At 52.6% G+C, this 23172-nt stretch overlaps 7 protein-coding genes across 7 annotated transcripts; 4 read left to right on the top strand and 3 right to left on the bottom strand.

Moving 5' to 3' along the window:
• Positions 1–871: 871 nt before the first annotated feature.
• Positions 872–1845, bottom strand: CTRU02_212184 (cyclin; the record flags this gene model as incomplete). The annotated part of the gene is made up of 2 exons (XM_036724987.1): positions 872–1558; positions 1621–1845. The coding sequence occupies 2 exons, from the start codon at positions 1843–1845 to the stop codon at positions 872–874; spliced, it is 912 nt and encodes a 303-aa protein (XP_036583152.1).
• A 678-nt stretch (positions 1846–2523) lies between these two features.
• On the top strand, positions 2524–4461 carry CTRU02_212185 (PX domain-containing protein; the record flags this gene model as incomplete). The annotated part of the gene is made up of 3 exons (XM_036724986.1): positions 2524–3012; positions 3066–3519; positions 3578–4461. 3 exons carry the CDS (start codon positions 2524–2526, stop codon positions 4459–4461), a joined length of 1827 nt encoding a protein of 608 aa, XP_036583151.1.
• A 6769-nt stretch (positions 4462–11230) lies between these two features.
• Positions 11231–12653, top strand: CTRU02_212186 (alcohol dehydrogenase GroES-like domain-containing protein; the record flags this gene model as incomplete). The annotated part of the gene is made up of 2 exons (XM_036724985.1): positions 11231–11341; positions 11484–12653. The coding sequence occupies 2 exons, from the start codon at positions 11231–11233 to the stop codon at positions 12651–12653; spliced, it is 1281 nt and encodes a 426-aa protein (XP_036583150.1).
• A 728-nt stretch (positions 12654–13381) lies between these two features.
• CTRU02_212187 (cop9 signalosome subunit 6) lies at positions 13382–14680 on the bottom strand (the record flags this gene model as incomplete). Its single annotated transcript, XM_036724984.1, has 2 exons — positions 13382–14337; positions 14404–14680. 2 exons carry the CDS (start codon positions 14678–14680, stop codon positions 13382–13384), a joined length of 1233 nt encoding a protein of 410 aa, XP_036583149.1.
• Positions 14681–15883: 1203 nt separating this feature from the next.
• CTRU02_212188 (uncharacterized protein) lies at positions 15884–17785 on the top strand (the record flags this gene model as incomplete). The annotated part of the gene is made up of 1 exon (XM_036724983.1): positions 15884–17785. The coding sequence occupies one exon, from the start codon at positions 15884–15886 to the stop codon at positions 17783–17785; it is 1902 nt and encodes a 633-aa protein (XP_036583148.1).
• Positions 17786–17910: 125 nt separating this feature from the next.
• Positions 17911–18270, bottom strand: CTRU02_212189 (uncharacterized protein; the record flags this gene model as incomplete). Its single annotated transcript, XM_036724982.1, has 1 exon — positions 17911–18270. One exon carries the CDS (start codon positions 18268–18270, stop codon positions 17911–17913), a length of 360 nt encoding a protein of 119 aa, XP_036583147.1.
• Positions 18271–21337: 3067 nt separating this feature from the next.
• On the top strand, positions 21338–22930 carry CTRU02_212190 (major facilitator superfamily transporter; the record flags this gene model as incomplete). The annotated part of the gene is made up of 4 exons (XM_036724981.1): positions 21338–21459; positions 21520–21559; positions 21609–21816; positions 21864–22930. The coding sequence occupies 4 exons, from the start codon at positions 21338–21340 to the stop codon at positions 22928–22930; spliced, it is 1437 nt and encodes a 478-aa protein (XP_036583146.1).
• Between the last annotated feature and the right edge of the window lie 242 nt (positions 22931–23172).

Genomic DNA, 23172 nt, shown 5'->3' on the forward strand with positions numbered 1-23172 from the left:
TACGTCTTCTTACCAAAAGCTTCTGACGCCAGTTGTCGGGTGGAACGGAGTGGCTTTATGCGTCATGGTCACATGTTTCTAGCCTTTGCCGTTCATGCTGGCTCTCACACTATACGTAGAATCATTAACTGCTTTTACTGGATACCCATGGTAATGCGTAAATTGTAGGTATATGGTTAACAAGTCCGTATTCAGAATCTGCGGTACAAAACTAGCATGGCTGAGACTGTTCATCTCGTCAAAATGAAATGTTCAAGATATTTGCATAAAGATGTAAGGTGTGATAGTGGCGCATCAGCCAGCTTTTTGTGTGCCTTGCCGTATCGCCAGCTTTACAATATCTTCAATTTCTCTAGCCTTTATACACTGCCGTGATACTGGTAGTTCTTGGCCAAACTCCGGAAACAGATGTAAGGGCGGATGGCCCGAAAAGCACACCTGTATGTGGTCGATTGTCTGCAGTCAAAGTTGTGATGATACGACCTTTTTATTATTCATAAGTTCTAGTGACCAGATCTTGAAACTCGTTCGGTAAGCTTGCAGAATTAGATTTTAATGTAATTAGAATCTTAGGTGGAAGTTATCTCGCAGGTACTTAAGGCCGGTCTGTTCGAGGAAGAAGTATTTGAAAGGTCCCGACTTGAGAAAAGAAGGTTAACCTCCTTTTTTTGAGTCTAAACAGTAAATGACCGCTATTGTAGTCAATCCCCAGGGGACTCATAGCCAGAAGCACGCATAAAAGAAGAAAGCTAGTGATGGGCAAGAGACTGTGCAGTAACAATTTTGTCTGGTAGCCAGCCTTTGGCTCCGATGGGTATATTCATCCTGTTCTCAAAATCTCACAATTGGTATACAAGGGCAGGCCACGCCTTTATGCGGTCTTCTGGTCCATCAGCCTCATAACCTCGTCCTCCTCATCACCTTCACCGGCCCTCCGTCTCGCCTCTCTCTCTATACCTGTCCTTGTCACCATGCCGGCACTCAGCAGACCCGTTTCCTTTGCACTCTGAATCCACCCCTCAAGGCTCCGCATCCCCACAACCAAAAAACCAAGTTCCTCTCTCTCCACGTCGAAAACCTCCCACCATGCCACTTCAGGCATTTTTGCACCGGCCTCCCGAGCAGCGAGGTATACAGCTGCTGTCGCCAGCGCATTGGGCTGGTGCGTCAGGTACAGCATCTGGGGGCTCAGCAGCGCCGTGTTGAGGTGCGCAATCACCCGTCCCGCAATTTCGGCCTTGGGCTTGCCTAAGAAGTCCAAAGCTTGAAGATATGTGACAGCCAACGCATGCGGAAGCGCCACCGCCGTATCAAACCCCAAAGCCCAAAGGATTCTTGCTTCCGAAGCCAGCATCCGTGTCTGGAAGGCCGCATACTCGCCGTCTGTCTGGTAATACGTCGTCGGGTCCGGGTGGGGCTTTTTCGGATCTGGAGGTTCGCTGCGGAAGAGTGGTGATGCCGAGGAGAGGAGATATGCATAAACATTTGATACATCGCGGGTCGAGCGCGGGAGGGGTCCCATTTTGGCAACAAGGTAGAGTGCGGCAGCGGAGGCGTCCTGGAGGTTTTTGTTAGTGTTGATCACACATGCTCCTTGGCGGTGCAGTAGAAGAGACATACGCTGAATTCTTGCGCCATTGGCGATTCGACAAGCCAGTAACGCGCCAAAAGAACATTGGCCTGGGCTGTGGTAGACTGCGGCAAACCGAGCAGCACGCCGGCCGCCTGGGTCAGGCATTGTGTCGCGTAGAAGATGACATCCTGCAAGTCGGCTGGGAGGGAGCTAAAGGTGTTGCGCTTGTAGAGCTGCTCGGCCGTGGCCAGCGGATTGGTCATATGCGCCATGTTTTTTTGCGCCTTCGGTCGCTATCGCGTCGCTACCTCCCAGGTCCCTTCCCGTTCAGTAGAGGTTGGTGAAGTCGTGCAAGGCTGAGAAAGTTCGTCGGTCAAATCACTATCATGCTACGCCCCCATTGGTCGGAGCTGAAGCTGGAAGAACAAGTTAGGCGCAATGCGGTGCGTGTCGTCACTTCTGGCGGTCTCTCAATGGATGGGGGCCGAGCTTTGTTAGCGATCAATGCGCCCCACCCTAGCCCTCTGCTTTGGTTTAGTGTTTCCCCCCTGGGCTTGCCGCACGGCGGTATCATGCTATACTACCGTACTTGAGGTTCTGGCTTCGTAGGACCCAATTCAAGGCAGCTGCGTGGAGAAAAAGCTCCCCGGTCTGGCAACATCACGCTCGCATTCCGCTTCGATCCTCCGCCCCCTCCCGAACCCGAGTGCTTACACACGCAATCGGCTTTTTGGACCATCCTGCGATAATACCTCGATCATTTGTGGTTGGCGCTGGTCAATGGATGGCCTGACGTTTCGAATTTCCAACTGACGTCCACCCGCCTCTACTCTTTACCTCAAGTATTCCCCGCATCGGCTTCGTCGGCCAGTGGTGATCCGTCCACGCAACCCCCGTAAACTACGCAATTACGCACCCAGGAAACGACGACAAATCCATCGCCACCCACAATGGACTATAGCGCTATTTCCAACGACGACAACCCGGCTGGCGCATCGCCCTGGGGAAACTCACCCGGTTCGTCGCCTCAGCCCAACCAAACGACATTTGGCTCTCTCGGCGGAGACCTCGGTGGTGATCCGCCTGGCTCACCCTTCCGCTACACTCCCAGCCCCGGCAATGGCCTGCCACAGGAGCGAGATAACTTCGGCGGCGAGTCCTACGTGAGACCCAACACTGCGAGCACCGAGTCCGCAACCGAGGTGGAAACACAGGAATCCAGAACCGAGGTCGGCTCAGAAGCCCGAACCAGCGGCGAGGCGGGACCCGAGACGCCCCAGAAGTCGCAAGAACAAGGAGGTGCGCCGGGTACGGGCGACCAAGCTCGCCAGGAGCAGCAAATCCGCAAGCCTCAGCAGCCTCAGTTTAGGCTTCAGGCCAAGATTACTGGTCTCGAGAGGACTGGAAAGAAGGACCCAATCTTGCGGTTCGACGTCCATGTGAGAGAAGCTGGCACAGAGTTGCCGCTGAACGATCGGCTAACGATTCACAGACCAACCTTCCCAGATTCCGTACTACTCAGTACCGCGATGTGCGCCGTTTCCACTCTGAGTTCGTCAAGCTTGCGGAGCACCTGATCTCAGCCAACCCCGAGTGTTTGGTGCCTACTGTGCCCCCCGCGGTGACATCAGCTGGCGCAGGAACGGACGAAGACGAAGCACGTGTTAAGGCTCTACTTCAGCGATGGTTCAACTACGTGTGCAGCAATGAGATTCTTATGAGGGACGATGAGATGGTTCTTTTCGTCGAGAGCGATTTTGGTTACAGCCCCATGGTCAAGATGAAGCAGCCCGCGACCGGCGTGCGCAGAAAGATTCTGAAGCAGTTTGCCCCTCCCCCTGATGACACCCCTGAGCTTCAGGAGGCTCGTCCAATCGTCAAGCTCTTCTATTTGGGAACCATGGACGCTGGCCACAAGGTTGATAAGCTCGTCAAGTCCCGTCGCGGTAAGTCCACGTCAATCCCTGATAATGCATCCCCGTTCACTAGTCTGATATCATCTAGGCCTCGGATTGGCTGAGTCCGACTTTGGTGTTAAGCTTGGGGCGATGAACGTTCAAGAGCCCCATCAGGGACTCGCCAACGCCTATCGAAAGCTCGGCAAGATTGTACAGACAGTTGGCGATTACCACGCTGCACAAGCCACCGCAGAAGCCACGACAATCGGCGATCCCTTTCAGTATCACTCGCAGGATGCCTTCGTTGTCAAGGAGTCACTCACCAATCGTCAAATTCTCATTCGCGAGTTCCTCCAGGCTCAAGAGAACACGCGTAGCAAGCTCAACGCCGCTGATCGTCTCAAGGCGAGCTCCAACGTAAGGCGGGAGAAGGTCGACGAGGCTATCACCGCCCTTGATGACGCGCGTCAAAACGAGACTTATCTCTATCAAAAAACAACCCGTGTCACCCAGAACCTGGTCCAGGAGCGTCGGAAGTGGTTTGCCAGGACCGCAGCTGACCTGCGGCTCAGCATCAGAGAATATGTTTTGCGCGAGATTGAGGCTGAACGTCGAGCGCTCGCTGTTCTGGAGACTGTACGACCGGACATTCGATCAATCGATGCATCTGGCGGTCTGAGTCGACTCGGACGCGAGTCTCACCCAACCGTCAGGCGGACCAACATGGCCGCCAGTCAAGGTCCCAAGGGCGATGCATGGAGCGGTGTCCCACGACGCTCAGACCAGGCCATCAGCCGCAGCGTGTCTGGCAGTCTTATTTCTGGCGGCCCCGAGGACGGAGATGGCGACGACGGACAGGGTGCAGGACAGAACAAGGGCCTCGGCGCAACAGGTGGTCGGGCAAGCTTGACCGGTGTGACAGAAGAAGACGATGAGGACCGAGTGGATGCGAGAAATGCGGCAAGCCGATTGGCGACGAGCACATTCTGATGAGGGCGGTCCAGATTTATTTTTTGCGAGGCCAGCTGCGGAAAACGTGCCCGAAGGGACCTACCGGGACCCTTTGTTTTTTGGTCTTGTCTCTTGGTAGAAGAGAGGCACTTGCAAACCTCGTATGATGTGTAATGTTGTATCCGCCCTGTATGTGCTTCCGTACACATAGATTCCCAAGTATGAGCCTTGCCTTTTTCTTCTCTCTCTGCATTTCGTCCCTGCAGCAGCATTAAAAGTGACACCCGTCTCCCTCCCCTCCGCCCCCCTCCCCCACCCGTGCCGTACAAAAACGAGATTGTGCCTCGGAAGGAAGACTGACTGAAACTCGAGTTGGGGGAAAGCCAACGCCAATGATCACGGAAAATGGCGACACATATGATCCATCTTTACATGTCTCAGCAGAGTGGACGGCTTCAGCGTCCGTTTGCCGGGTGGCGGCGGCGGCGGCGGCGGCGACACGTCCTCCAGCAAGCCTAGATTGTGACGTTGCGAAGGAGGGGGAGGGGAGGATACATAACAACACCCACAAACAAATGCACCTGCCGTCTACATCTTCTCCGGCAGCACACGGGCTGTTGTTTTTATTTTTTGGCCCATGTGTTTTACTCTCTCCCTACATTTGATGCAATGCAGTGAGTCGTGCTGGAAGGGGGCCCCCCTCATGTTCTTAACACACCCTCACCTGTCATTCGAGGGCACTGGATCGGGTCGATTGGCGGTGAGGCGAAGGGCGAAAAAAGGGCAGAGTCACAACGCGGTCCGAGACGTTGCACGCGGCTAAGCCCTGTTTGCCAGATGCACATGTTATTTCTTTCCCTTGATGGGCCGGGGTTCACATGCTATGTGGGAACAAAACGGTGGATGGTTTTAGTGAGGACTGCAGGTGGGATATTCAGATGCCCTACTCTCTTTGGTGCGCTGCGGTGGTGTTGAGGGAGTGTTGGTTCTTGGCCTTTTCGTTTTTGGATTTCCTGCCTAGATAAGAAGAAGGTGCTGGTGCCTCCGTAGTAACGAATCGAGCGAACTATACTTGTTTTGGTGACCGTTTTAGAACCTCCCATGTTGGAGGATGTCTTTTGTCTGCTGTGATATTGTCGTATTTCGGAGTAGGCGTGAAGAAGTCGTGGACAGATCTTGAGAAGAGAGCCACCCTCAGAGAAATTGGGGCTATTTGCTGCCGCCGTAGTGGGGGCGGGGTGTAAGTCGAATGCAGGCGTTCAGATATTGAACATTTTCTAGTTTGCCGTATCGCACCGGCAGTTTTCTAAACTAGCAGGGCTCCTAAACATCCTGTGGCTTCACTCACTCATTTCACTACCTTAGGTGACGAGGCGGCGTCTGTCAGCGACATATGACAGACAGATGGCGCAAGGAAGGTTCTTAGTCAATTTATCTGGCATCTGTGTGAGCGATGCGCCCATGTCTCAGTCGAATCCAGAGACCTGGTAAATCCTTAGTGGACAGAATTTTGCGGACTTTATCCGCGGAGCAAAGGCCGTCCGCCGAGGTCATATCCGACCTCTGAATCCGAAGTTCATGACTCTGATGATAAGATGACATGATCGTACGCGTCTCTGAAACCTCACCGACAATTAAATCAAGCCTCGTTCTTGTATTAAAGACACCGGCATCGGCGGTGACGAGCTTTGACCGCCTCAACCTCATGCTTGTTTGTCGGTGTTCTATGACGGCGGAGGGGAGCGAGTTATGCCAGCGTTGCTTGGCTGCACTTGTCCGCATCTTCTGGGTTGAGAACTGTCAAACCATCAGCATTGGAAGCGTCTTTGTGTGAAACCGATCCATCGCCTGATGTGTTGGGGGCAGCGTCAAATCTCATTCGACTATTGAGAAGGATTCAATGCTGGCACAATGCCACTGTGGTAGATGAGTAAACACTCGTTGTGATCCTCAGGATGACATCCTCCGCAAGCTATGTGCTTTTTGGGGTGGCTGACTTGTCGTTATTGTCGGCAACACGACGTGGCATTTGATCTCTAAGTTCTCCATGTGAAGCGGGAGGATTCGCTTCACTGGCCTTAGTACGTAACCCGATAGTCGTCGGCATACCTAGCACGGAGGCAAGCATCACGACGTGCATTTTTGGAATGGCCACTCCTGCATGGAGCCTGTAAAGTTGCCTGTCCTCCATCGGCATGGCTCCACCTCTCCTCACAAGGGTCCCCATCGTGGTGGCTGCTGTGCGATCCAATTGCACAAGATTGGACAAGCCTTCCCCAAATCAGGAGGGTTTCTCCAACCATTCTAAGACTATATCTCTGTGAGCGGCGCTGAGAGAGATTACAAGGTATTACTGTGGCACTGTGGGTAGGCTATGGGTGCTTGTTCCTCTCACCACATGGCTACTTGGTAGCTTGCAAGTGGGCGTTTGAATCATCTCGCATATGGGTGACGCCTAGGAAGTAGATCTTTCCTATTCAGAGCACGCTTCACCGGTTTCAACTCTCCGGACGCTGCGCCTAGAGGATCTGATGTTTGAAATAGAAACACGGTTTACAGCTCCTACTACGAACTCTTTGTTAGCGAGTGAAAGGCACAATGCCACCTTGTGATCAGTTCCGTTTTCGCGCATAGGTAATAAGACAGAGAGCCGCAGCCCTGATCGATAGCTGCACATGGCGCTACTGTGGCAACTATTGAAGCGTTGGCATCTACTATCGTTCATATCAAGTCGTTTTTCTATCTGCAAAAGGGGGAAAAAATTACTAGGATTGCGGCTTAGGTTGAAACCCTTTTTTGGGTCTGATTAACGTTGTAAATTCTCCAAGCCGCCTGGACTCACTCTCGAACGGACGGGTGTAAGTATTTCTTCCATGCTTCTTGGTTGTAGCCACGTTTGTCTTTGGTCAATGGTTACGGTAATGACGCCCTGGCCGTAGGGACGACTTGCATTCGGTAGCATGCTGCAGGAGGAGCTTGGGTATAGAAAAAGGTGGACATGCCTGCGTTCAAAAGTGTCGACGAGAGACCCACTGCCACCTGTTGATGGCGAACGGGGCCTGTCCCTGCAACAACCATGTGCAGGTGTCTTGCCATAGGGCCGGTAAAATGAGAATGCAGATGCGGTGCATCCGCACATTGCTGGCTCTCGTTTTGGGGCAAGGCAGCTCCAACACCTGCGCCAGGGTATTGCAAGCCATTACCGAGTGCCGTCGAACGTTGCGGTATGGTTCCTGCCTGCAGCAACTGTTGAAAGCGCACCGATCAAGCCTATATCTTCCGAATCTGGAGAAAGCCGGCGATGGCGGTAAGACTTCCGTCGAAGCATGGTGAGGTTTGAAGCTTTCCTGTGTAATCCAGCCGCTTGCTAAAGGTTGAAAATGGTCAAGGAGCAACAGCTTCCATCGTCTCCAATTCACAGAACGGATACCACTAAAGATTTAGCTCTTCCGACGTGCAAGGTTGTAAGCCCACTGCCATGGAGCGTTGGCCCGGGCTTGGGTTCCCGTCAGGACGCCAAGAGAGGCCTTTGCTGGCGCGGCCAGGGACCTTGGTAGCCATCACAGTGGAGAATGATGCAGGACTTTGTGGGTGGATAGAGGATTTGACGCGCCTAGAGGTGCTAATGAGGCAATGCTGTCTGATTTGAACGATGCTCGAAGCAGCGGAAATGCAGCAATCCTAGACTGAATTCATTAGAATGCCTTGCGTTGAGAAAGGTAGTGATGTAACTGGAGAAATCTAAGGCGTCGGCACAATGAAGATCCCGTAGCTCTGCCGCCGATATTGGTTGATCGTCCTGGATGGGATACTGTTCGACATCGATAACCAGGGTGATAGCCAAGGGCAGAGAAACAGAGACTGCCAAAGGGCTGGAAGCATGCACTCATTCCGCGGAACATACGGGATGTGCGCCACCAGCGATTGGGATAGGTTAGACCTGTTTAGCCCTGGTCTTCCACCCAGTTTAGAGACTTGGTAGGTGATGACGATGTACTTAGTGATGGTGCAAGGGCGGCATCTCCAGTTCTAGAACAACGAAAGCCGGTTGGCGGTTGGCGGGGCACGCAAGAAAGAGGCGAAGCAGGCGGCAAAAGCTCTGCGCTTGGTAGCTGTCTGCTCAATCTCTCAGAGGATCCCGCTTGTCCTCATCCAGGGCGGGCACATTGGCAGGCCCATTGGCGAGGTCCTTTGCTCTCTTCTGGTTGTGGCGATTTGATTATCGCATCTTAGCCGACCTTGCAAATTACGCCATAGAGAAACGGGGCGGTTGGCCGGTAGAAGAACTGGGAGATGCAGATACAAGATGTCAAACGAAAATAACGTAGGGCAAGACTTCCAGTTTGTTCTTGGAATGGAGGACGTTGCACGGGCACATCCCTGGTACAGGGTCGCCGCTGTCATCCAAACACCTGTTTGCTTATGTAATGACTTATAGTCCCTCTTTCCTCAAAACCTGTTAGTGCGCTTCCCTGAAAGTCGAATTCCTTGCAGGGCAGGCACAAGCAGAGGCAGGCAGGGGCAGGGGCAGGTACAACAGATTAGAAAGGTCAGTTTCTTCAGCAATAGAAATTACACAACAATTTAGAAGGAACGCCTAAGAGCCCCGAGAAAGAAAAAAAGAAAGAAGGAAAGAGCTTCCCCTCTTCAAAGTCAACTGCCTGACCATGTCAGTAATGTTAGCCTCCATCAACACGCATACATTGTGCATCCTTCGGCTGTTTCACTCGAACGCTGGCCAAATATAAGTCCAGGACAATGGCGACAACATCACACCCCAGAAAAATTAAAAAATCAGCCGGACCTTCCAGGGTATATCCGCTCTATACAACCACCACCTAGTTACATTCCCACCGGATTCGTCGGCTACAGCGCCCTCATCAACCCTTCCGTCTTGCGCCATCCGTGTCCAGTTTTGATAGACATGTGGCTCCCCAGATGGTCTTCTTGCTGCAAGCCCAACGGCAAACGGCAGACGGCAGAAGCATCCTACCCCATCGCTGTTGAATCGAGTACCTCCTGGGCAATGTGGTCTGCATCTCTACATCCACCTGCAACATGCACATAGCCTGCACCGCCCAGACTACCTAACTCAGTCCATGGTCACTTACCTCGCGGCACTCTCACCGTTACTCCAACGCACGCCTCGCCGGATGGGTTTCACTGGCTGCTTAGATTGTTGCCTCATCTTTGACTGCCAGTTCATCATCTCTCGTAATTCGCTCTCGATTATCCCTATATCGCCCAGAACACATGGCAGATCAAGGCTTGCTTGCTTGCTCACAGCATCTACCTTGTTTACCACCCCTTCTCATTTCATCCCGTCCTCGAGCCATCCATCCCCATTACAGCGACTCCCCTCCATCATGTTCCCCTCCTCCTTTCTCCATCCCCCCTGCACCTCCATTCCTTTCCGGGCTCTCTCTCCCGGGTACCTCATCGACACTAACTTACCTTAGTTGGCCACCTTGTTTGAAACCCCAGCACTCGCATATGGCCTCTGCCGTTGCGAGAAGAGAGAATAATTTTTCCTGCGGTTCGCCAGCGTCAGATTTGCCCTCTACACCGACCAAAGAACCGAGAGAGGTATGGCTTGTCTACGCAACCTGCACCAGGTGCAAGCTAGCCATTGCATATATGGCTCACAAAGTTGGGGCCTATGCATGCCGATACCTGACAGTGCACTGATGCCATCCAAGTTGTCCCATCACCGGCCGCTAGTCCACATTGTAGCCGATTCATCCTTGCCCTCGCCTGTGGAGTCCCGGAATGGTTGAACGGGACCCTCCCCAGTCACCGCAAAATGCGAAAGTTACTTCCATCCGGCCACACTGTCCAGCAGCTTCACTACCTCCAACCATGTCTTCTCCCTCGGTATGTACGCCCGGCGCGAGCAAGATGCTGCCCAAATGCGGCCACCTCGTTACCCGGCTTGTCTCTCGTCTCCTGCCAAACCGCCTCATGCACCGCCCTTACTACTGTATGTTCCTGATGCATTGTAGTCCCCTTCATCTCTCCTCGCCGTAATCCAGGCCGATACCAGCCAAGGGTTGTCCTGCCGCACGCTGAGGTGGCCCCGTCGCCGGCTGTCTCTTGCATATGATTTCCCGAGATTACATGTACGAAGAAGCTCTTAGCTTGGCTCCGATAACTGGTCGATGTTTGGTTGGGTGAACTTGGCCTGCTGTTCAGGACCCCCTTTCGATTTGCCCAAGGCCCAAGAGCTCTTCCGTCCTCTCCTTTACCCAAGAGGGCCCTTGCAACCTGCTAATCACTGATTGACACCACCATGGGCATCATTGACCATCAGAGACGTCCGGAGCCGCGCTCACCGGCAAAGCTACTTAAGGGGTGGGGGACTACGGCACCTTGAACCAGAGCCTTTCTGCTCTCTGTTATAATCTCGCAACATTCTTCCTGTTGTTACTCCGTTCTGTCAAGTAATAAAGATCCCCCCACCCCCATTCATTGCCACATGGTCTGGTCGTCTTAGCTTGGTCCTCATATTCCATCCCACGAGAAACCCTGCCACATCCTCCACGCCTTTCCTGTCCCTGTTGCCCCAAACAGCAAACCCCCAAAAGCCAACCTATCAGTCCTCGAGACACCCCGCGCTGGTCCCCTCTCGACTCCCAGGGCCTCGCCTCACTATCCTCAGCGTTTCTGCTCCCGGCACCCCTCAGCCGGCACTTGGGCCAATCCCACTAAACTAAACCTCCCTATTAGGCAGTTGAGCCAAGCCCCTTTTACCACCCTAACCCAACATCCCACGCTTCATCCCACGCCGTCGGCGTCATTCAACTTGAACATGGCCCCAGTTGCAACGGGAGAGACGGCACCAATGCATCTACCCGTCTACAAGTCAAAGTCTTCCTCCGTCACTGCGTCTGTCTTGCATGGTCCACGGGATTTACGATTGGTAAGTAAAGGGTCTGCCCTTAATGTTATGACGTGGAGAACGCGCGCGTGTTACACAAAACCCCACGCTGATCCCGTCGTATCCCTACGCATGACATCGTTCCGCTCGCCGCTTGTAATTTTTAAACTGACGACAGGTTTAGGAAGTGAGATCCATTGAAGAGCCAGGCGTTGGCGAGCTGCAGATTTCTGTTAAGAGAACTGGCATCTGCGGGTCCGACGTCAGCTACTACAAGAAGTTTGCCAACGGAGATCTCTGCGCCTGCCATCCTCTCTCCCTCGGCCATGAGTCCTCTGGCGAGGTTGTCGCAATCGGCCCTCAGGTTACCGGTTTCAAACTTGGTGATCGGGTTGCGCTCGAAGTCGGCGTTCCTTGCGGACAATGCACCATTTGCCGCAAAGGTCGATACAACCTTTGCAAGAAAATGAGGTTCAGATCCAGTGCCAAAAGCGTGCCTCACTATCAGGGTACTCTCCAAGAGAGAATCAACCACCCCGCAACCTGGTGCCACAAGATCCCAGACCACGTCTCTTACGAGGCCGCCGCTCTCCTTGAGCCTCTTTCTGTCGCCATTCACGCGGTCAACCGAGCAACGCCTGAGCCGGGCTCAACAGCCTTGGTCATCGGAGCTGGCACCGTTGGACTCTTGACAGCAGCCATGGCACGCCAGGCTGGATGTGCGCAAGTAACCATCACTGATGTCGACGCTGGCCGAGTTAACTACGCCATTGAAAAGGGTTTTGCTACCCATGGTTACGTTGTCCCCGCACCGGGCTCCTATAACAGCAACTCGGGAACTTCGACGCCAGCGGACCCTGGCGTCATGACTCCCGCAAGCATATTCTCCGTCCAAAGCGTACAGGGCAAGTTCGATAGCGCCAAGGCCCTGGCTGCCGAGATACTCGCCCTTACCAAGGTTCCCGAAGAACTGGAGATGGACGCCGAGGATGACGGCGTCGATGTCACCTTTGAGTGTACCGGTAAGGAGGTCTGCATGCAAACCAGTCTCTATGCGACAAGACCCGGCGGAAAGGTCATCATGGTTGGCATGGGCACTCCCGTCCAGACACTCCCTCTGTCTGTCGCACACCTTCGGGAAATCGACATTCTCGGTATCTTTCGCTATGCCAACACCTATCCCACCGGTGTCCGGCTGCTCTGCGCCAAGGGCAACGCAGGCCTTCCGTGCCTTGACGACATGGTCACCCATCGGTTCAAGGGCCTCCACAACGCCTCAAAGGCCTTTGAGCTCGCGAGCAGAACCTGTGACGATGAAGGAAACCTCGTCTTGAAGGTTGTCATTGAGGCTTGAAAGACGTATCCCGGGTGCCGATTTGACTTGAGCAGCGCTTTCGTCTTTTGCTTTACCTTGATGGTTTTGATTCTTGATACCAAACTAGACCCCTTTTCTATATAAGTTTTTTTTTTCCCCTTTCTCTTATTTCTTTTGTAATCTGCGGTCTCTTCGTTAGAGTTGACGAGGTTCATGGTGTTCCGTGACCTCAATCCGTGGTTTGAGTCGATTGGCAAATTGAGCGTGAGTGGGCCTGATAAGTGAGAGAGAGAGAGAGAGAGAGAGATGCAATAAAAGGCAGGTGTCTTGACGAAAGGCAAATGAAGCAAGCGGGCAGAGCGGATGATGCTAGTTTAGACTTTTTTCCTCGGTCCAGGAGTCGATGGGACACAAAATGGGGGATCAATCTTGGGCAATCAAGGACTGTGCGACATAGTGAAAAAACCGAGTTGGTAGAAAAATTGCAGTCTGTACCACAAAAATATTTGCTTAGGCTTACGAACACAAAAATTTTCAGTCTGGTGAGATTGACTGCATTTTTGTTTTATTCTTTTTGGGCCTTACCAATCAGGTCCCGCGTATCGTCATGTCTACATTATCCCCCCCGAAACGCCTCTTCATGTTTCATTCCCATATCGAGTTGTCAGTAAGGGGGAGGCCTTGACAGGCATAGTCATAAGGTTTCGCAACCCCTTTTAAAATGCTCGATGCAAACGCTGCTTTGCTCTTGCTAAAGTAATCTCCATTCACATCATGACATCACCCACACCAGAGACGTTATAGCCAGATGAGCCGCCGTAGCCCGCAAAATCAGCAGGCCCTGCTCGACGATCCCTGTTCTTGGCAGCCTCGAGAATACTGAACTTCTTGCCCAGATCTCGCATGCCGCCAATGCTCTGCATGAGCTCGTTGAGACGCGAGACAATGGAGACATCATTCTCCTCACAAAGAATTTCCTTTTCGAAACTCTCAACGTCTGCGGGGACGACAAGATCAAGTCGACTGACAAGGGCTTGAATCTGACGGAGAATGGTGTTTGAGGGAGTAGTATGCGCATCAGCAGACTGTTGCTGCTCGAGGCCAGGGAGGTAATCGGGGGGAAGACGCTCAAGGTAAGTTGTGATGAGGCGGATGCGCCCCTCTAGCATCTTGACAGCGTTGGCCTTGGCCGTAAGGGCGGCGACCATCTCCTCCTCTTCAGGGGAAAGCGTAACTTCGGTGTCATCCTGGTCTTCTCCTTCGGGAACAACAACGCGGCGCTTTCCGCCAGACTCGACGAGTTGAACCTTGGGCTTGGACTCCTTAGGCGCCTGAATGGCGGTGGCGTTGCCAGCGCCACGTGCGACATGGTCCATGCTAATCATCTCGGCTTCGCCAGTCTCAACTGTGTAGGGGAGTTCGCGGAAGCGAAGCCTCAGCTTGTTGGACTCGCCGTCCTCCATCTTCTTATCCTCGCTATCAGCGGGTGCTTTGGAAGCGTCATCGACCTCGTAGTTGGATTCGAAAATTGTCATGGGGAGCTTGCCGCCGACAGAGTGAGAGAGAACTTCTTCGGGATGGAAGGCGAGAAGGAGGGCAGACTCGTTGAACTCAGCGAGGAGCTGGTTGTGGATAGGAAGGACGGTAGGGGTTGGGCCGGTAGAGGGGAGGAGGGTGTACCAGCCGACGAGGTCGAGGCTGCGGTCTTTGTGGACTGTCTTCACTGGAATAATATTAATACCCTGACGTTTTCACATTCTTATTTTGTTTTGGGAGAAGCTGTGCTTACTCTGCTCTAATCTTGCGCCGAACCGACCAGAGTCTAGGAGGTAACCGCCGTCCACCTCCGGCGCTTGTTTCGTGTGGCACTCAAAGGCATGCTCGATAGTGATTTCACGACCATTCTGCTGGCCTAAGAGGGCACCGACGATGGGGCCTTCTTGTGAACGCAAAGTGTGGCGGGTGATATAATCGGAAATGGTGAGGAGGACGAGAGGGTGGAGGATGGCCTGGAGCTCCGAGGACTTCTGGCTCGATATGAGCGGGTTCACGCTGGAGGTGGCCATAATGGGCGGTGATCTGCCCGTTGCCGTGATCTAGAGGCGTTCTACCGGGATAACGTAACCATGCGATAGAAGTATTGTGAAAAGTCGGTCGGACTTGAAGGGTTTGAGAAAAGTCGTGTGGTGATTGCGGTCGTTTGTGACCGTTGTTGCAGTTGCAGTTGTCAGTTGTAGCTGCCTCGGGGAAGGTGCCCCGCGATGTGGGGATAGGCAGGAGCTACCGGTCAGTCCCAACCCATACTAGGACAAAGTTGAGGCTGAACATGAGGCTGAATCACACGGTCAAGCCACCTTGACAGTCATTGGTCCTCTGTTCTGACCAATGAGACAAACAAAAGCTACTGTGGGCCACATCTTTGTGACTTACAACTTATTCACATCACTCTGCTTTTGTGCTTGGCTACGTTATCCCATCGTCGCTTCTATCTCCGCCTCTCCTAGTCGTGTCCCACACCCTAATACTGCAGCCATTGTCAGGTTTCATTGCCTCTTTGGATTGATTCAAGTGGATTCATCTCAATGCTAAACCCCTTATCTCTTCTCCAATGGATCTTAATGTGCACAGTCAGCCCCTTCAAACTCGGAGTTTTCGGTTAGCAAAGGAGGCATGGGTATGTGACTGTTGCTGTACTCCGTACAAGGGGGCGAGCACCAGCTTCTATGGTCCGTTATGTCAATCTTGGCAGCCTTTGGACAGCCAGCACCAAGCGACACTGTATTGCATCATTGCTACAGCATTTTGCTTTGCGATTGGGTTGAGTAATCCCGCATGGTTGGAGCATTCACCTGCCTGTAATGCCTTTCCTTCCTTTCCCTTGCCGGCATTGTGCATGCGGTAGAGGAAAAGCAGTACTAATCTGAATTGCTTGTCACAGTATGCAGAATGCTGAGAATACTCCCTTTTTATTACCGGGCTAGTGCCCACCCGTCCGCCAAAGACAATAGCTGAAAGACAAACAGTGCAGCATGCCAACACCTCTTCTCTTGGCTTCTCTCTTTGCTGCTGATGACTTTCTGATGCTACTGTGCCGGGCTCCGTCATTCCACCATGTATGTTCAGCACTCTAAGAAGAGTCGTTGGGACAGGGTTCAAATACATGCTTGGCTATTCTTGTTAACTAGCTGCATCCCTCCGTCTCATTGATGTTGCATCCGTGCTCGCAATCATTCTGAAGACACCACCACGCCTCTCTCGCTCTCTTCAGCATGGAAAGCTCGCACTACCACCATCAGGCCATGTTTACTCCAGGCTTTCCTGCGGTGCCCGTTCCGGCTCAGCAGTCTGCTATACCGGCGAAGCGGGAAGATGATGATGTCCAGTTTCTTTCCTCCAATCCAGTCAAGAAGAGGAAGATTGACTGCTGCCAGTCGATCATGCCACCCTTGACTGCTACCTCAACTACCTCACCGCCTGCAAGGCATCCCATTCCCGCCCCCGTTTCCACGCATCGGCCACTCGAACCTGCCAAGCAAACGACAGCCACCACACAACCCGAACGACGAGGAAGCACAGGCATGGTCGATCCTTCGGCTACGGCACAGATGATGGACGTGGACCCGATGCGAGGTTGCTCCATGCCCATTCCGGAGCGATCTGGTTATCCGGACTCATTTTGGACCGCGCCTTCAACAGGTCCTCGCAGCTCTCCACCAGTATCGCCCAAATCGCTGCCGGAGCATGCTCAGCCGTCCATGATCCGACTCGAGGAGGTTTATAGATCAACACCTCAGTCCATTAGCGGGATAAATGGCGGGGCCGTCACAGACAGTTTCGGCTTCTCTGGGGTGGCTCATACGGCAAGCAATCCAGCCCATGTTTCTCAGTTGCCAATAGCAGTAAAAGCGGAAGGTACGCCACTTCAACTAAACTCGGAGGATCAAATACAAACTGAGACCTCAAAGGACACGCAGCTGGTGGATGCAATTCCAGAGCAGACTGGCGCTACTGCTAACATAGACAACAACTCTGTCGAGGCTCATGTTCATACCAAGGGAAACGCAGCCACTGAACACTCGTGGCAACAGCAGCAACATCCTATTCGAATAGTAGTCATGGACGGCCAGTCTTGTGCTCCAGCCGACCTGCAACTAGACATGGGTATTCCCATGTTGAATTTTGAGAGTAGTCACAGCTCAGAGAATTCTCCAAGCAACCATCAACAACCTCAAACTCACAATATTCCCCAGTCCAGTGGAGGCACTCCTTTGGCCCATGTCCCAAGTCAGCCTCCAAACCACAGTACAATATCAGTTCAAGCCGATGCATGCGGAAACCGTCCACCATCAGGAGCAAAGGGACCATGCCGGCAATGCCTGGAGGCACGACTGAGGCAGCAAGCTGCTAACCAAGCAGCTAGTATGAGCACTGTTGCTGGCCTGCCTCTAGGTTCAAAGGTTCCTGGACCAGGTCAGACCTCTATCCCACCATCTACTGTTCTACAACCCTGGACGCAGCTTCTTGGCATCAATCCGTATTATAATCCGATGGCTGGTGCTCTGTATGGTCCTTCTCTCCAACAGCCTCTGATGGCTGGGACAAATGGTCATTTGGCTGTTCCGTCACAAAACTATCCATCTCACGGGCTTCTCTCACAGCAAACAAACGCGCATAAGGTCTCCCTCGCACCTGCCCCATCAATGCCATCAATCCAGCCCTTTGTTTCAAATCAGAAGAACCCTCAACCTGCCAAAACTGCGTCTATCGCTCCGAGCACGCAAATTTCAAAAACCCCAGACATCCAACTTACTACGAAGCACATCATTGTTGACATCGCTGATACCTGTCTCGACTTGTTTCCCTTTGATGCGGTAGCGAAACGGCACAACCAACCGGAGCAGAAAGTCAGAGATATCTTTTCTGCGATCATTCAAGTGCCACTCTTACGTTGTAACACCGATAAGAGAAGGGCCGGAAAACTAGGCACAGCAAGAGTAAAGGAGTTCAACCAGGCAAAGAAAGATGTGCAGATACAAGCAAGCACTTCTCAAACAAAGCAGGATGCAATGAATCAGACGCCATATATGCCGACGGCTTGGCAGATGGCGCAGTTCATGGGCCCTAGCGATGTACGCCTTGCTGCTTTGCCTCAGTATTCTGGACCTTGGTGAGAGAAGAAAGTCGCGTGGGGGATCTTGGCCTGGCACTAAGTGCAGTACGGCGTTTTCATATTGTGTGGTCTTGTGGCTTTTGTATTTATACCCTGTGCGCATTTCAATCAAGCTGGTCTGTATCATCAACCACCACTGCTACCATTTTCCTTGTCAGTCGTTGGCCATTGAACGTCGCCACACGGCGCATCTCGTGTGAGGCTTACAGCAAAATTACCAAGCCGCGACAGTTGGGTATTCCGGATCATGGCACGCTGGAGGCGACGCATCTTTTCTTCATTTCCAGTACTTTTAGCCTCTCGGTACTCAGCCATCAGGACTGAATGTTTGGCCTCATACAGGGCACGAATCTGACGGTAGTTCATGGGCCGGTGACATGCGGCACAGCTGTCGTTGATGAAGGCGGGTTTCCAAAGCTCGCCTCTGCATTGGTCACCCTTTTTGCAGTCTTTGAGGCGAGAACGGAGGGTATGGCCGCACGCCATCGTAGTTTCTGTACCTTCGCACATTGGTATCTCTCTCTTCTCTTGGTTCTGGGCCTACTATTTCTCTTTTTCCTTGGTGACAGAACGCTTGCGGTTCTCAATCTGATCTCGCCATTGAAAAATGTACTGCCTATTTATGGTCAAGCTTTCTAATGGTTTCCTCTCATGGTTCACAAGTTTCTGGAAACAACCCGAGGACATCGTCTTTGTCCCCTTGAACGACCTCAGCCATTGTGAAAGGGCTAATTCTGGCACAAAGTCATGTATTTGACCGAGAATAGTTGAGCCTCACCGAGCCTGTCCATCCATTAAGTACCGCTTTCACGAGACGCGTACGTGGGAGTCCCCAACCATTCCAACAGGGGGTTGGCATTTCCGTCCCCTCCTGTTCGGGTGACGGATTACCACCCTCCATCTCATCCGAAAGAGGGTGGCGCTGGCGCATTCCCCTTTGCAGACCTCAGTCACCACAAACATGCTTCCTCGGATGGCGTACCCTTGCTCGCGTATACATGTCAACTCGGGAAACAGTAGCCGTTTCGCACAACCCTAGCTTTCCTATCCGCACCGCACTATGCCGAAGGTCTTTAGGCGGGGAGATAGGATGTTTGACAGGTCCTTGCCTATCGACAAATGGGAACGCTTTCCGAGCCAGTGGTCTGGAGTTTGCCCACCAATAAAGCGGAGCGGCAGAAGAGACGCGGCACCGGCGCGAGAGAGCCGCCGGCCCGCCAAGGGTCCTAGAGGCGGTAAAAGGCGACGCAAAAGAGTCACTACTGATACGAATGCCTTCTATGTAAAAGAATGCTGCTTAAACCTGGATGAGATCAAAAAGGGTTGGAGAATGCCCCTGTTCGCAATGCAAGCTGGCTGGCACACCCTCCCAAAAGCTGATGTTGCCATGTCTCTGCCAGCCTTGGCACGCCACGTGCGGAAGGCCGTTGGTTTAGATGTTTGGCATATGGGTTGTTTCAAGTACGGCAGATCATTAATGAAAGATGGCTGTCAGGACGTAACGAGTAATGAGATAAGATGATGAGTGGGGTTTGTTGTGCTCTAGTCTGCAATGTTGGGTGACATGCATCCGGGAGGGGATGAAGTCAGAACTCGTTTTTTTTTTTTTTTTCAGGACTCGGCGTTTCTCTGAGGGCGGGGGAGTGAACGTATGGTGATCGACTTCGGCTGTAGGGAGAGTGGTCTGATGATGGACAGCACATACGGCGGATGCATTGGCGATGTGTATTGTGTTAGGTGTTGATATGTGATCTGTATGTTCACTTCACAGAACCGTTCCTGCAGAACCGTTTTGACAGGTTTGAATAGGTAGTAATTCGGCTAGCGTAACTTGAGCGTTTGGGGGGGGGGGGGGGGGGTATTTGACAGTTTCCTCTTGTCTAACGGCTTCCCCCCCGAGATCTGTCCGTCCCGGATCCGAAGTCTGATGGTTGCCCTCGGTCCCGAGTAATTTGCAGTGACACTAATCATCGGATTTGGTCCGTGTAACTGAGTGCTAAAATATGGAGAGCTTTCCTAAATAGGATGTCACATTCATCAATGTTTAAGTGAGAACCTTACTTCGCGCCCTCATCTTCCCGTCCCTTTGCTCATGATACCTTACCAAGACCTGGAGTCGAAGTTGAATGAGTGGAGTATCCCAAGTGCGACGTTGTTGTCCCCATGGGGTAGTCGAGAGTCATGTAGGGTTTAACCAAACTTACGGTTGTGCCCACTCACATTAACTGACTCTGACAGCCCAACGCAACGTTCCAACGCTCGGCCATCGGCATCATGTGCCATTGATAATGAGACATGTTTCCTTGAAGACATCGTAGCATCGCAAATTTTGCAACGACTCTCACCATCACCTTTCAACAACGAGTTGCTCGGGTGTCCTTGAAACGCTCTCAACTCGCCGAGTTGTCTGTCCATAAGCAACATCAAGCAAGACCCGCCATCCCCGCAGCCAGATTGAACCTCGGAAACCGCACCAGCAAAGACCCAATCGACCGAAACAGCGCCTCACGCTTCTCAACGAGCCATTCTGATCTGGCCTTTATTCTGTGTGTCCCGAGCGACCTCCCATTGCCTTCTCACTCTATCACTAAGTGGTGCTGGTCAGCTGAGTTCCGAATGGCTACGGCTACATCCAGCAGATGACGCTTTTAATGAGAACTTTTTTCTCATTATACTCTTTTCCATTTCGTTGCTTCATATTTGCTGCTATCGTCTAAGTTAACCATTTCCTTTTTAAGTCCATACAAGAAGTGTTCAATTGATACCTGTTTGCAATTGATCCATCATCAGCTGATACACATCATAATCCATATCTTGATTGTAGCAAAGTCCCAGCCGCAGAATTAAACTCTGAATGAAGTTGTCACCACCGACCGTGAAACCGCAATCCTGCCCCCAGTAAAAATCAATGTCACGTTCCATCGGCGAGAAACGGCATGCGACATCAGTTGAGCGGAGCCTCAGAGACCCTCCATCCTTCAGCATTCCCACCCGCTGCAAGGGACGAGAGCGGTTCGAGTGGAGGCCGTTCGACTCGTGAAGCTGGGGCAGACCCAGTTTCCTAGCATCTATTGATAGGCTTGGACGAATCATAAACATGAACTAGTTCCTAGCTCGTCCGCACAGATCACCGAAAATTGTGGGAGAAACAACGATTTTCCCACTCGAAGATCGAATAATAGTGCGGAGAAAGACATGAACCCAGCTTATCTCTGGAAATTCCCCCCCGCCTGGGGTGTGGCACTGTTACCATGTTGTATATTGTAAAAATAAAAAAAAGGGGGGGTCGGATACCCTCGGGAAAGTTCATCTACTGATAGGGGTGGAGTGACTGCGACTTGAACTTCAACGTTGCCACACCTTGACTTGTTGCTCGTGTGCTATCTTGGAGCGTCTGTCGGAGGATGATGATCGGGTCGTCGTGGTGATTTAAGGGTTTATCTATATCTTTGACGCTCTGTAGACGGTCGCATTTGGGAATCTAGCCGAGGGAGAACAAAAACAAAACAAAAAAACTGATACGTTGGCCGTCAACAAGCAACAGTCTTTCAACATGAGCGTCAAAGAGTCTCCAGAGGTGCCTGTGGCGGCACCGCAAGAGATTGAGGGCAATGAATCAGCCGAACAAAAGGAGTCGTCCCAGTTGATGAGACTGTATTCTCATCCTTGGACACAGTGAGTCTTTACCTTGGGTAGCAAGCTGTCTGCTGTCACGCAGTTGCTGATTCCTCTTAGGATCCTTCTCATCAGCTTCATATGTTTCTGCTTGCCAGGAGTAAGTCCTTCAAATATAATGGTAATCAGACGCGTGCTAACAACTATAGATGTTCAACGCCCTCACCGGTCTAGGAGGTTCCGGCCAAGTTGACTCAACCGTCGCAGCAAACGCCCAGGTGGCTCTCCTCTCAACCACCGCCGTGGCCGCCCTTTTCATCGTCGGCCCCATCTTCACCTTCGTAGGCCCCAAGATCTGCTTCCTCCTGGGCGGCTGGACATATGCCCTTTACAGCGGCAGCTTGCTGAGCTTCAACCGTATGTCAACTTCTCCAACCATGCCTGACAAGCGCTGACTCTCGTAGACAATGCCAACGGAAGCTTCGTCATCGCCGCCGGCGCCATTCTCGGTATCGGATCCTCCTTCATCTGGATCGTACAAGGCGCAATCATGACGACCTACGTCCACGAGTCTCAAAAGGGCCGGGCCATTGCCGTTTTCTGGATCATCTTCAACCTTGGCGGCGGCGTCGGATCACTCGCCGCCTTCGGCCTCAACTTCCACTCCACGACTGGCACCGTCAACAATGCGACGTATATTGCCCTGATGGTCATCATGCTGTTCGGCTGGGCGTTGGGAATCTTTATCTGCTCGCCGAAGCGTATTCGCCTGGCTCAGCTCCATGCCGCGACCGAGACGGAGAAGCAATCGATCAAGGGCATGTTCGAGATGTCACTGGCGACGCTGTGCAACTGGCGCGTGGTCTGCATGCTGCCCCTCTTCTTCTGCGCCAACGTGTTCTACTCGTACCAGCAGAACAACGTCAACGGAATGACGTTCAACATCCGGACCCGGTCGCTTAACGGAGCGCTTTACTGGATGGCTCAGATGTTTGGAGGTCTTGTGATTGGCGTTCTCCTCGATCTCCCGATGCTGGAACGCCCCGGCCGCGCTCGTCTCGGTTGGGTCGTCTTGTTCGTCACTGGCATGGCGATCTGGGGTGGTGGATACCAGTTCCAGAAGTGGCAGGACGCCCGACATGCTCAGGGCCTCATCCAGGATATTGACTATACCCAAGGTTCCATCTCGACTGGTCCCATCTTTCTGTACATCTTCTACGGAGCCTACGATTCTTTGTGGCAGTCGTATTGCTACTGGCTCATGGGAACGCAGTCCAACTCGGCTGGCAGAGCCGCCATCCTGGTTGGCGCGTACAAGGCTTTCCAGGCTGCTGGAGGTGCGATGGCTTGGAGGATCAACGCCCAGCACACAAGTGCCATGACGCAGCTTGCCATGAACTGGGGCCTCAGTATCGGCTCGTTGATTCTTGCCCTGCCGACGGTGTTGACGGTGACAAAGAGTACCAGCGTGCTGGAGGAGGCTGGGGCCGTGGTTCCCGACGAGAAAGCCGAGGAGAAGATGGTCGAGTAGTCGTAATGATTACACCGTCGCTTCGAGTTGTGGCATGTGTAGCCTGAATACGAGCTTTTGTAAGCAGGAGCAAGTTGCTACCTGTATTGTAGGGGTACGTTCATTGTATACCAGAAACAAATGTAATTCTACGTACATGAAATCTTGAGACTTTGGCCGACTCCAATGTGCCCGACCCCGGGTGTCATAAGAGCCGGCTTCCATACACTACTTGGGCTAGATCTTGACTTGCATTAATAAAA

Source organism: Colletotrichum truncatum (assembly GCF_014235925.2).
Source record: "Colletotrichum truncatum strain CMES1059 chromosome Unknown Contig_0008, whole genome shotgun sequence".
Classification (NCBI taxonomy): Eukaryota; Fungi; Ascomycota; class Sordariomycetes; order Glomerellales; family Glomerellaceae; genus Colletotrichum; species Colletotrichum truncatum.